Raw genomic sequence first — 13,594 nt, 5'->3', positions numbered from 1 at the left:
GACAAAGGAATCTGGCGGGCTACATTCTAGGTGGGGTCGCAAAAGGGTCAGAGGGGACTGAGCAACCAAACAACAACAGGAACCTTCCAGTCTCATTTCCTCCTTTTCCAGGCTGGGGAAAGAGGTCGAGGACTATTAAGTGGAGGCTGCGAGTAAGTCTGCGGGGCAGTCAGGGGCGCTGTGTCTGTTCCTTTACTAGATCCAAACTAGAGTCCCAACAGGTGTTAGAAACAACAGTAACACGTTAAAACCAAAGCAAGCCTATATGAAATACCCTCCAAGTACCTTGATGTTAATTTTTGTGCAAAATCCTGAAAGGGAGGGCCAGACATTTTCACTAATAAGGAGACCAAGTTGAGGGGCCGGGCAAGGCTTTTCACCCAGCTCCTTTAGTAGAAAGAATAAAGCCGCAGCTTGCACCGCCCCGCCATTTGGAAACAGGGGTGGAAGACTTTTTGAAGAGGCTGCCGCAGGGACACCCAGGTCCCCCTGCTCCCTCTGCGGCCCGGCGGAGCGGGGCGGAGCCCGAGCTGGTGGGCGCAGGCGGGGCTCAGTGCGCAGGCGCGCACCTGTGCGGCGCAGCGGCCGCGCGCGCCCCTTTTCCCGCCGCCCTCGCCGCCCTGGTCTCTCCACCCGCAGGCCCCGCCTCGCTTCCTCCCCGCAATCGCCCGGTGGCTCGGCAGGAGGGCGGCGTGCTGCTGCGTCATCGCCAGGGGCCGGTTTGAATGAGTTTCTTGTCGCACCGTGTCTGCCGCAACCACCGCCACCGCCACCGCCGCGCCTCCGCCTCAGCCGCCTCCGCACCTCCTTCGCGCCCCCTTCCCTTCGCCGTCCTCGCCAGGCCCGGCCTTCCCGCGCCCCACCATGCCGCTCTACTCCGGTGAGCCCCTCCTCGCCGCGCGCCCGCAGTCCCGCCCGGAGCTAGGCCGCTGGGTAGGCCCGGCCTGCGGGGCGGACTCCCGGCCGAGCACTGGGCGGGGGAGACCGCGGCGCCGAGGGACCCCGCGCCCCTTACTCTCGCCTCGCGAGTTCGGGCCTTGCGGCGCGAGGCGAGCCCGGGGCCCCCGGCGCCGCTGGGTGGGTGGGGTGGGCGCGGGGGGCGAGGTGGGGAAGCAGCTCGCGTCGGCCCCCTCCGAGTGGTGACTCTGCAGAATAGTTTGTGTCGCTGTCCTCGCGTGCGGGGTGGGGTGAGGGTGGACCAGGCTGGAGGTGCGGTGGCATTTCCCGGGCTTCTCGAGTGGTAGCCCCGGGAGGGAGGCGGCCAGGAGGGGAAGCCTGGGCCAGGGAGTGATGGAGGGGCCGGGGATGGGAGGTTAGCTTCCGACGTTCTTGCGATTTTCCTCGGCTTACTCCTTGCGGCCACCGCCCCTTTTGCATCAATTTCAGTTTTATCCCGAGGCAAATGGCGAACTTACCTTTTTGCTTCGTTTTTGTTTCATGAAACATTGTTTCGGGCTTCCACGGCCGAAGCACAGTGTTAGCTTTTGAGAGGTGAAGGAATACAAATATCCGCGGGCAGGGCATCATTTCATTTTGATTGGCATTTGACAGTTCCCCCCCCCCCCCTTTGGCGTGATGGTGGTCCAGTGTGTGAGGCAGGATCACGTTTTTACTGGAGTTAATAGACCTTGCTGTCTCTCAGTCTTGATTCAAAATGGCACCTAAAACCTCTGGTGGTTCCAGTTGGCTATGGGTGTGTGATTCATTGGCCATGGTTGACACTCTTATCTTAATTCCTTTCGTGAACATTTAGCATTTTGAAAAAATGACATCAAACAAAGGAATAATATTTAAAACTCGAGGTGGATTCTTGATATTCTAGGCTTTTGAATTAAATACTTTAATAATGATTTTTTGTTTTGGGGGGAGAAGTATGAAGTAGGAAAGCATAGCTTTATTGCTTTACCAGGCAAAAGGGGAACCACAGCGGAGTAATGTCCTCAGAACTCTTGTGTGCCTGAATGCTTTATTAATGATTGTTCAACCTCTTTCTGAAAGCCTTAACAATTAACGGTAGAACGGTACTTAAAATATTCTATTTATGCAATAAAAAATTTGATGGGCATTAAGTAATGGTGGGTAAATATCAGTGTATGCTGATACTTAAACACACAGGTAGGCTCACAGTTAAACCAATCCCTGTCTTTGTTCCCCTCGAAAAATGCCTGTACTCACCAAACTTACTAGCTTAAAAATTGAGTTACATCTTAAATATTTAATCAGATCTTTTTCTTATTTCCAAAATGAGGGAACTGAAGTAGATTTCTAAGGTTTCTTCCTTTGACATCTCCATATTGAGAATGTTTATTTCCAGTTTCTGTGAAAACCCCTATATTTAAAAAAAGATCATTTTAAGTACTGATTCATAAGATGTAGTAAAAAAAAAATCCTGTCTCATATATGGTGAAGGGTAAGTGCCGTAAATACGTTTGTGTTTGGTGCAAAGCTCAGGTTTTTATACATATTGCTTTGTTTTAATCTTCAACATAATCGTTTGGTACTGGTATAATTGTCCTTTATGGGTAAGCGAAAAGTTTAACTTGTCCACAGTGACATAGTTAAATAAATTTCAGATGTATTCATCTTCATTATTGCTCATACTATTCTGATCTTGTCCTCTCTCATCTTTTGTTTGTGCTATTGTTTTATGTTTCTGGCTTATCTCAGTGATTGTAGTTGTTCCCTCTTCAAACCTATATTTTCTCTGCCACTGCTGGAGTGATCTAACGTTCAAACCAAAGTGGCTTTTATAAACCTTTCAGGGGCTGCGCGTTTTGTACAACATAAGCCTGTACATTTTAACATGACTTACGTTGTCGTCCCTGACTTGATCCTTGGTCCATTTCTCCTTTTTCAGCTGCTTCCCCTTCACTCTGGGATTTATTTGTCTCTCAGGATACCAGTGCTGCCTTATGCTTTTGAGTGTCTTTTCCAGAAATGCTTTTATTCTTATTCTCAGGCTAACACCTAATTTCTTCTTTGAGACTCAAGAGTCAATAGTGGTAACTCGTAGTGTCACTTTCTCCAGGGTGCTCTTCCTCACTCATGAAGTATTCCCTTGTGTTCCTCTGGCATTTGTAATATTCATATTATGTTGTTGGTTATTGTAACCTTTTTCTGTCTTTCCTTTATTAAATTGTAAGTCCATAGAATCTCCTTAATGCACTCTACTGGGTTTATCACTGAATGAATGCTAACATTGATTGAACTGGGATTTGGAGTCAGGGTCACACTTTTTTTTTTTTTTTTTTAATGGTGCTGCATGGCATGAGAGGTCTTAGTTCTCTGATCAGGGATTGAACCCAAGCCCCTTGTAGTGGAAGCATGGAGCCGTAATCTCTGGATTGCCGGGGATGTTCCAGGGTCACTTTTTTACATTCTGATTTTAGTAATGAGAGAAATCAGAAAACTACTAGTTGTGGGAGTTTCATTTTGAGTAGGTATAAACGTTTCAGTGGAAACAAACTTTGTAGATCCTTGAGTTAGTATGCTTATTTAAATGGCAGCCCATGGGGCTTTGGGGATCTTAGTTCTCTGACCAGGGATTGAACCCAGGCCCTGAGCAGTGAAAGCGTGGAGTCCTAACCACTGGAACACCAGGGAATTCCCTAGTTTATTTTTACGTATTTCAAAAGTAGCTGTTTTATGAGATTGATTGAATTTTTTATTATGGTAAAGTATATGTTACGTGTTCTAAAGTATATGTAATAGTTCTAACCATTTTTAATTGTACAGTTTTTGACCTTGAGTGCATTCACATTGCTATGCAAACATCACCATCCACCTCCAGAAATTTTTGATGCTCCTAAACGGAAACTCTGTACTCATTTAGCAATAACTTCCTGTTTGCATTTCTCCCTAGCCTCCACCATTCTACTGGCAACCACCATTCTACTTTTTGTCTCTGTGAACTTGACTACTCTAGATACCCCACATAAGTAGAGTCATATAGTACTTATCCTTTTGTTACCTAGCTTATTTCACTTAGCATAATGTCTCCCAAGTTTCATCCATGTGGTAGCATGTGTCAGAATTCCATTATTTTTTAAGGCCGAGTAACGTCCATTGTACGTATATGCTACATTTTGTTCATTCTTCATCTGCTGATGGGCGCGTGGGTTGCTCCTGTTTCTAGGCTGTTAAATGATGCTGCTATGAACATGGACATGTGAATATCAGTTTGATTCCCTGCTCTCCATACTTTTGAGTATATACCTGGAAATGGAGTTGCTGGATCGTTTAGTAGTGATTCTGTGCTTAATTTTTTGAGGAACTGCTGCACTTCCATGGTGGTGGCACCTTTTAAAATTTCCATGGAGATGCACAAGGGTTCCAGTTTGCCTACATCCCTGCCAACATTTGTTATTTTCTGTGTGTGTGTTTGTCATGTTGTTTTTGTAAGAGCCATCTGAATGGCTGTGAAGTAGGATATCTATATTTTTTAATGATTCAGGTATATTTTTTTACTTTTCTCTTTTTTTGTTGTTTGTTTTTTAATTTGGCCACACTATGTGGCACTTAGAATCTTAGTTCCCCAACCAGGGATCAAATGCAGCCTCCTGCGGTGAAAGCAGAGTCCTAACCATTGGACTGCCAGAGAATTCCTGCATTTTTCTTAATACTTGACCACTTCTTGCTCAGGGAACAGACCTTACCTGATTTTAATGATTGTTGCCGGGAGAAATATCAGTAACCTCAGATATGCAGATGACACCACCCTTGTGGCAGAAAGTGAAGAGGAGCTAAAAAGCCTCTTGATGAAAGTGAAAGAGGAGCGGGAAAAAGTTGGCTTAAAGCTCAACATTCAGAAAACGAAGATCATGGCATCTGGTCCCATCACTTCATGGGAAATAGGTGGGGAAACAGTGGAAACAGTGTCAGACTTTATCTTTTTGGGCTCCAAAATCACTGCAGATGGTGACTGCAGCCATGAAATTAAAAGACGCTTACTCCTTGGAAGAAAAGTTATGACCAAAGAGACATTACTTTGCCGACTAAGGTCCGTCTAGTCAAGGCTATGGTTTTTCCTGTGGTCATGTATGGATTTGAGAGTTGGACTGTAAAGAAGGCTGAGCGCCGAAGAATTGATGCTTTTGAACTGTGGTGTTGGAGAAGACTCTTGAGAGTCCCCTGGACTGCAAGGAGATCCAACCAGTCCATTCTGAAGGAGATCAGCCCTGGGATTTCTTTGGAAGGAATGATGCTAAAGCTGAAACTCCAGTACTTTGGCCACCTCATGCGAAGAGTTGACTCATTGGAAAAGACTGATGCTGGGAGGGATTGGGGGCAGGAGGAGAAGGGGACGACATAGGATGAGATGGCTGGATGGCATCACTGACTTGATGCACTTGAGTCTGAGTGAACTCCGGGAGTTGGTGATGGACAGGGAGGCCTGGCGTGCTGCAATTCATGGGGTCGCAAAGAGTCGGACACGACTGAGCGACTGAATTGAACTGAAACACATTTTGAAGCCTGCGAACCTTATTCTATTCTGGGAGGTGTTTCAGTGTTGTCATTTTTTGAAGATATTGGAGGAGGATTCAGAAACCTTGAATATTTACTGACTAGTTTTGTGACATTAATAAATCAGTCTGTTTCTTTTAAGTCTCAGTTTCCTTATTTATCAAATGAGAGTTGGATTAGATCCAGTTAAATTTTATCCAAGATCTTTTGCATTCACTTCACTTCTGATTTGGTAGGCATTAGTAGAGTAAAAAGATTAGTAACATAGTTTGGTGTTCAAGAACTAGCCTGGTAGTTCTAAGGATCTTCCAGATCTTTAACCTTGTTATTTTGTAAATGAAAACAAAATTATGGTTTGTTTGCAGTTACTGTGAAATGGGGAAAGGAGAAATTTGAAGGTGTAGAATTGAATACTGATGAACCTCCGATGGTGTTCAAGGCTCAGCTTTTTGCACTGACTGGAGTCCAGCCGGCCAGACAGAAAGTTATGGTGAAAGGAGGAACACTGAAGGTAAAATTCAGTCGAAATTTTCATTACGTACTTGTGAAAATAATTAGCACCAGAAAATGTAACATTTGAGGTATTTTTATTTGGTGACTGTATATAGTCTATGGGATTAAAATTCTTATTCATGTTAAGAAAGGAACACTGTAGCTGTTTCAAAACACTGCTATTGAGCAGCATTAATGTGTTTATTTTAAATGCATGGTATCAATGAATACAACTTAATTTTTCCTTTACTTCACTTACAATGATCACACTGATTTCAGTTAGGAGTCTGGGCTTACCAATATCATTGATAAAGGGCCACAGAAAAGATTTAAAGGTGTTATCTTTATTATTATTTGTAATCCTGGGCAAGTATAGATGTTAAAGTACATTTTCTTTAAGAATTAGATGTGAAGTGCTAAGGAGCTCTAGTTATTTTAGAGATAAGGATTGGCTACCCCTGTTAACTGGGCAGTAAAACAGTATAAGAATACTTATTCTTCTATTTTCTTTCATATTCAACTGTATGTACTTTAAAAATGAGGAAAGTAAATTATTTTATGTATTTGATAAAAGAGGAAACTGATGATCAGAGAGGTTTAAGTAACATATAAGGGACCAAAAAAACATGGAATTTACAGATCAGGCAGATCTGGGTTCAACTTTGTGTGACCTTGGAGAAGTACATTATCTCAGGGGCATATGTAGTTACCATTCCTTTTCATTAGCAGTAATAGTCCTTAAATTGAGAAGGGATTTAGGAACTTACTTTCCCCTTTGAAGCAGGATGTCCAAAAAGAGATAGTAGCACCACCCAAGGGAAGCATATGGAATGCCTGGTACCTTCTGTGGAAAGGAAGGAGTGATAAGGAACTGACCTCCTATGAAAGGAAGGGCTTAGCTGCCAAAATATCTGTGCCAATCAGGGCATTTCAGAAAACATGGTTTAAATTAACATACAGAAGTTAAAGTATTTGTTAATTGATGCATAGTTGTGAAATTTAGGTCCTGAGAAATATTTGTGGATGCAGCAAATATTAGTAATGGTTAGTTTGCCTTGGGTGGTCTTATTTACTCTCCTGGTATAATTTGTAGCAGCACTTGCATTCTCAAAGTCTCTTGATTTGGGTGATTAGTTGTATAATCATTCTAATTGTGTAGACCTATTTCATTCCCTAGGTTGTTCTTTGTTTTTAACACATAAATTGTTTTTAGCTCTGCTGGTTCCAAACATGCAGAAAGTTAGCGTCTGTCATATGTCATCAATCAAGGGTTTCACTACCTTTGTGCTGCCAAGTTTACTGTCTTTTAGGTGGTATCTTGGGTAGTTTAAACAGTTATTAGACCTACTAGTTTTAAGGCTGCATTAGTTTTTTTGTTTGCTTTTTAAAAAATATTTTTGATTACAGTAATTTTAAAATCTGCATGCAGAGAATTTTTATTTTGAAGTAATTTAAAATTACTTGATTTTTAGATTATGTTTGGATTATACAAGGATGGTTAAATGTTTATTATTTGTCTTTAAAACAGGATGATGATTGGGGGAACATCAAAATGAAAAATGTGAGTATTATCTTAAGAATACTAATTGTAATGCAGTTCCCTAATTATTACACAAAATGTATTTTTAATGCTTTTTTTTTTTTCCTGTCTATCCAGTTGTTCCAGCATCACATATTGAAAATATTTTCCTTTTCTCATTGATTTGCCTTGGAATCTTTCTTGAAAATCAATTGTTGGCCTATTTTTGAACTCTTGTTTCATTGGTATAGTTGATTAATCTTGTACCACATGGTCTTGGTTGCTGAAGCTTTATAATAAGTTTTGAAATAAGGTAGTGTAAGTTCTCCAAGTTTTTTCTATTTCCTCAAGATTATTTTAGCTCCTTTTCTTTTCCTTATAATTTTAGAATTAGTTCCTACAAATGGACTCCTAGAATTTTGTCTTAGATTGCATTGAATCTGCAGTTCAGTTTGGGGAGAATGAACATCATAAAGGTATCGAGTACCAAAATCCTTAAATAACGTGTAGTTGTTCAGTTCTCTTAGCTCAGATAACTTTTCAGTATGGAAATCTTACATAGTTTTTCTTAGTTAGACTCTGGAACTTATTTCTTGGCTGTTAACGACTTTAAAAATCTTTGTTTTCCAGTGGTCCTGGCTAGTTTATAAAAATACAGTTTATATTTATCCTGTGACCTTGCCAAATTCACTTATTAGTTCCCAGTAGTTCTTTTGTAGATTCCGCTGGGTTTTCTATGAACATAAGCATGACTATTTTCAAATTGAGGCAGTTTTACTTTTCCTTTCCCAATCTTTATGACTTGTTTCTTTTTTTGCCTTACTTCACTCCTGGAACTTCTAATACAGTGTTGATTAGAAAGTGGTGGAAGTGTATATCTTTGTCACTTACTAGTTCACTGAGGCTGTTTAAGTTATGAATGGCTATTGAATTTTAAGTGCTTTTCCTGCTTATTGAAAGGATCATATTTTTCTCTCTTACTCTGATAATCTGGCTAGTCTCACTGGTTTTTCACTATTAAACCTTGCATTTTTGACATGCTGCTCTCAGATTTCATAATCTTTGTGACCTCTTTACACCCTCAAATTATTTTTAAACCCTCAAATTATTTTAAATTTCATATATATGGGTTATATCAATATTTATTGTATTAGAAATTAAGACTGAGGGAGTTTGGGGGAGAATGGATACTTGTATATGTATGGCTGAGTCCCTTCACTGTTCAGCTGAAACTGTCATGACGTTGTTAATCAATTGGCTATACCCAAATACAAAATAAAAAGTTTAAAAAAAGGCTGAGAAATTAAAAATATTATTCATTTAAAAGTAGCAGTAACAAACCTATTAACCTGTTAATTTCATTTTTAAAAAATATTTTTCAGAACAGCAAAGTGAAAGAATGGTCTTGTTCTACATTTTTTCATGTCTCTTGACAGTCTAGCTTAATAGAAGATAAATGAATTTTTAGTTTTGTTTTTGCAGTCTCAGTTTGTTGTGATATATGGCTTTGGCTGAAGTATAAGTAAGATATCTGGTCTCATAATAGTTAAATATTTGGAAAAGAGAGATGTCTTTTCAGTTAAAATCGTGAACATTTTTCTTTAATAGTACACCAAAACTCAGCATGTGGTAGTTGGTTTATTGGTTTGTTTGATGCTTTTGAACTGTGGTGTTGGAGAATACTTTTGAGAGTCCCTTGGACTGCAAGGAGATGACTCATTGGAAAAGACTCTGATGCTGGGAGAGATTGAAGGCAGGAGGAGAAGGGGACGACAGAGGATGAGATGGTTGGATGGCATTACTGACTCGATGGATATGAGTTTGAGCAAGCTTCAGGAGTTGGTGAAGGACAGGGAAGCCTGGCGTGCTGCAGTCCATGGGGCCGCAAAGAGTTGGACATGACTGAGTGACTGAACTGAACTTGATGTCTTAGAAACCACATCAGTGACCTTTTGTATGTTAAAAATCTGTTTTGCATTGAAGAATGGATCTTATACTTGTGAATGACTTTGAAACATCATATATTGGTCATTTGGAAAAATTGTTTTTCTGAGTTATTTAGATCTTACTTTCATGTAAGTAGTTTCATGAACTGCTCATGCATTTCATTATATAATTCTTCAAAATTGCATTTATTAATATCACTACCAACCTCAGTGGAAAAGTCTTTAATTCTAGAAAACTGTCAGATGCATAGTGACAGATGGAAAATTCTTTTCACTTAAAAGCTCTAATTTTGTCATTGGCAGCTATAAATATTGTCAGTACTTTGCCCTGAAACTACTAGCTCAATTTCTTCATTTTTGAAAAAATGTTACTAAATACTCAAGTCTAAAAACCCATAATTTGTCAGTTGTTTTAAGTAAAAATTGTATTTTGTTAAAAAAAGGCAAGTAGTCAGGTTTCCAACACAAATGTTCGTGTAGGCTTATTGTGAAGACAGCTATCAAGTAATTTTGGTATCCAGAAGTGTGTTTTGTTTTTTTTTAACTTACTTGGTACTTTGTAATTTTTATTATACTTTCATGTGTGAATAGCTTTCTCCATTATCAGCATCCGCCACAGAGTAGCACATTGGTTAAATTGATGAACCTACATTGACACATCATTATCACCGAATGGCCATGGTTTGTTAGGGTTCACTCATGGGATTATGTGTTCTGTGGGTTTGGACAAATGTATAGTGATGTGTAAGTTGTTTCACCATCCTAAAAATTCTTTATACATGTTTATCTCTCACTACCCTTGACAACTATTGATATTTTTATTGCCTCTGTAGTTATGCCTTTTTCAGAATGTCGTATGGTTGGAATTATAGTCTGTAGCCTTTTCAGATTGACATCTTTAGTAATATGCATTTAAGTTTCCAAGTCTTTTCATGGCTTGATAACTCAGTTCTTTGTTCATTCAGTCGCTCAGTTGTGTCTAGCTCTTTGTGACCCCATGGACTGCAGACGCCAGGCCTCCCTGACCATCACCAACTCCTGGAGCTTACTCAAACTCATGTCCATTGAGTTGGTGATGCCATCCAACCATCTCTTCCTCTGTCACCCCCTTCTCCCCCTGCCTTCAATCTTTCCCAGCATCAGGATCTTTTCAAATCAGTCAGTCCTTCTCATCAAGTGTCCAGAGTATTGGAGTTACAGCTTCAACATCCGTCCTTCCAGTGAATATTCAGGACTGATTTCCTGTAGGATTGCCTGGTTGGATCTCCTTGCAGTCCAAGGGGACTCTCAAGAGTCTTCTCCAACACCACACTTCAAAAGCATCAATTCTTCGGCACTCAGCTTTCTTTACAGTCCAACTTTCACATCCATACATGACTACTGGAAAAACTAGGTTTGATTAGAGGGACGTTTGTTGGCAAAGTAATGTCTCTGCTTTTTAATATGCTGTCTAGGTTGATCATAGCTTTTCTTCCAAGGAGCGAGTGTCTTTTAATTTCATGGCTGCAGTCACCATCTGCAGTGATTTTGGAGTCCAAGAAAATAAAGTCTGTCACTGTTTCCATTGTTTCCCCTTCTGTTTGCCATGAAGTGATGGGACCGGATGCTATGATTTTCGTTTTTTGAATGTTGAGTTTTAAGCCAGCTTTTTCACTCTCCTCTTTCACTTTCATCAAGAGGCCCTTTAGTTCCGCTTCACTTTCTTCCAGTAAGAGTGGTGTCATCTGCATATCTGAAGTTATTGATACTTCTCCCAGTAATCTTGATCTCAGCTTGTGCTTCATCCAGCCCGGCATTTCACATAATATACTCTGCATATAAGTTAAATAAGCAGGGTGACAATATACAGCCTTGACGTACTCCTTTCACCACTACCAGTCTGTTGTTCCATGTCCAGTTCTAACTGTTGCTTCTTGACTTGCATACAGATTTCTCAGGAGGCAGGTCAGATGGTCTGGTATTCCCATCTCTTGAAGAATTTTCCGCAGTGTGTTGTGATCTACACAGTCAAGGCTTTGGCGTAATCAATAAAGCAGAAGTAGATGGTTTTCTGGAATTCTCTTGCTTTTTCTGTGATCCAACAAATGCTGGCAATTTGATCTCTGGTTCCTCTGCCTTTTCTAAATCCAGCTTGAACATCTGGAAGTTCACGGTTCACGTACTATCACCACATTTAAAAAAGGGAAATAGCATCTTGGTATTATTGAAACAGTTTTGACTTCACTGGCTCCTTGAGAGAATCTGAGAGACCCCTGGAGGTTCACAGACAACACTTTGAGAACAGACTCACTTGGATCATGATGTATTTATCTCTTAGTTATTGCTGGATTTAGTTTTCTCATATTTCAAAAGATATTTTTATGTGTTGATGAGGCATATTAGTGGTTTTGTTTTGCATTATCCTCACTTTGTCGTCAAGAGTTATGTGGGACACTCATTTAAAAGAGTTGGGATGTATTTCCTTTCTGTTTTCTGAATGAGTTGGTGTGAGATTGGTATTATTTTCTGTAAATATTTGAAATAAGTTACCAATACATTACATCTGGATTTGGGTTTTCTTCATGGGAATTTGATAGTGTTTTTCTAGTAGACACCAGGCTATTTTGATTTTTTTTTAATGTTTTTGCGTTTTGTTTAAATGTTTTTAATGTTTTTTTTTAATGTTTTAATGTTTAACGTTTTTTTAAAAATATTTTTCTTTCGAGGAATTTGCTTAAATACGTTGAATTTATTGACATAAAGTTGTTCCTAGTGTCTGAAATAATTGTTAGTTATCCTATTAGATCATCATTATTTATCAATGACCCTTATTTCTGTTATTAATAAAAATATTTTGATCAGTGTTGGTGAGGATTTATCATAAGTCTGTTAGGTTTTTGACTTTGCTGATTTTACATATTGCCCATTTTCTATTTTGTTGATATTTACTCTTATTTTTTTCTCTTTGGAGTTACTTCATTTTCTTGCTCTTTAAGGTGTATGCCTAGATTATAAAAAATCTATTTTCTTCTTATAGACATTTAAAACTATTATTACTAATTTTTCTTTAAGCACTTGTAGCTGAATCTAGTGGTTGTGTTTTTATTATATATGCTGTGTTTTTATTATACAGTTAAAATACTTTCTAATATACCTTGTGATTTCTTTTTTGAGCCATGGATTGTTTAGAACTGTATTTCATTTCCAGTTATACGGGGCTTTTTCTGATATGTTGTGTTACTTATTTCTAATTTGATTCTGTCATGGTCACATACATATCCAATATTATTTCCATCCTTTGAAATTTATTGATAACTTGTTTTACTCCATTCATTTGAATGTTTTCTGTGCTCTTGAAAAAATACGGCATGCTGCTATTGTTGGGTAAAATGTTCTGTAAATGCCATTTAGGTCAAGTTGGTGTATAGTCTTCATGTTCTTTCTATCCTAACTGATGTTTTATCTGTGTCTTTTATTAAATGTGTCGTAATCTCCATCTCTTGTGGATTTGATCATATCTCCTTTCAGTTGTATTAATTTAGTTTCGTCTGTTTTTAGGTGCATACATGTATAGGATTGTTAATAGCTCTATGAGTTGACCTTTCATCAGAATGAACTGTTCCTCTTTATCCCTGGTAATGTTCTTTGCTCTTGAGTTTTACCCATTGTAGATTTTTGGTCCCTTGTTTTACAGATTACTTACAGGTTTTTTTAATAGATGTTTATCAGGTTAAGGAAAGTTCTGTTTCTAGTTTGTAGAAAGTTATCATGAATGTGAGTTGAGTTTGTCATATACTTTTTACATATATTTTGAAATGTTAATTTTTTTATCCTTTTATTTCTTAATGCAGTGAATTATACTTCCTTTTAGTTAACCAATCTTAATGTATTTTCTTTTAAATATAATTCAGATTCTACTGGTAGTATTTTGTTAAAATTATTTTTGTTTCTTTGTGTGAAAAATTCGGTCTGTAGTTTCTTGGACTGTCTTTGAGTCTTGCTGTCAGTGTAATGTTTGTCTTATAAAATGAGTCAAAAGTAGTCCTATCTCCCCTTTTTTCTGAAAGAGTTCATATTCTGATACTGTTGCAGAAAATTCTCCAGTGATGTTCTCTAGGCTTGGAGCTTTGTTTGTGGGAAGACATTTAATTAAGAATTTAGGGTCTTTAATAAATGTAGGACTCTTCAGATGTTA

General features: G+C 39.0%; 1 protein-coding gene across 1 annotated transcript in view; it reads left to right on the top strand.

Moving 5' to 3' along the window:
- Positions 1-552: 552 nt before the first annotated feature.
- Positions 553-13,594, top strand: part of USP14 (ubiquitin specific peptidase 14) — a 34,778-nt gene continuing 21,736 nt past the window's right edge. Inside the window, exons 1-3 of the mRNA XM_040264705.1 lie at positions 553-880; positions 5,829-5,974; positions 7,484-7,516. Coding sequence (XP_040120639.1) covers positions 865-880; positions 5,829-5,974; positions 7,484-7,516 — 195 coding nt within the window. The 5' untranslated portion in view covers positions 553-864. The remainder of the gene's footprint in view (positions 881-5,828; positions 5,975-7,483; positions 7,517-13,594) is intronic.

The sequence above is a fragment of the Oryx dammah genome, unplaced genomic scaffold, assembly GCF_014754425.2.
Source record: "Oryx dammah isolate SB20612 unplaced genomic scaffold, SCBI_Odam_1.1 HiC_scaffold_22, whole genome shotgun sequence".
NCBI lineage: Eukaryota > Metazoa > Chordata > Mammalia > Artiodactyla > Bovidae > Oryx > Oryx dammah.
This window is presented reverse-complemented; position numbering and strand designations above follow the sequence as displayed.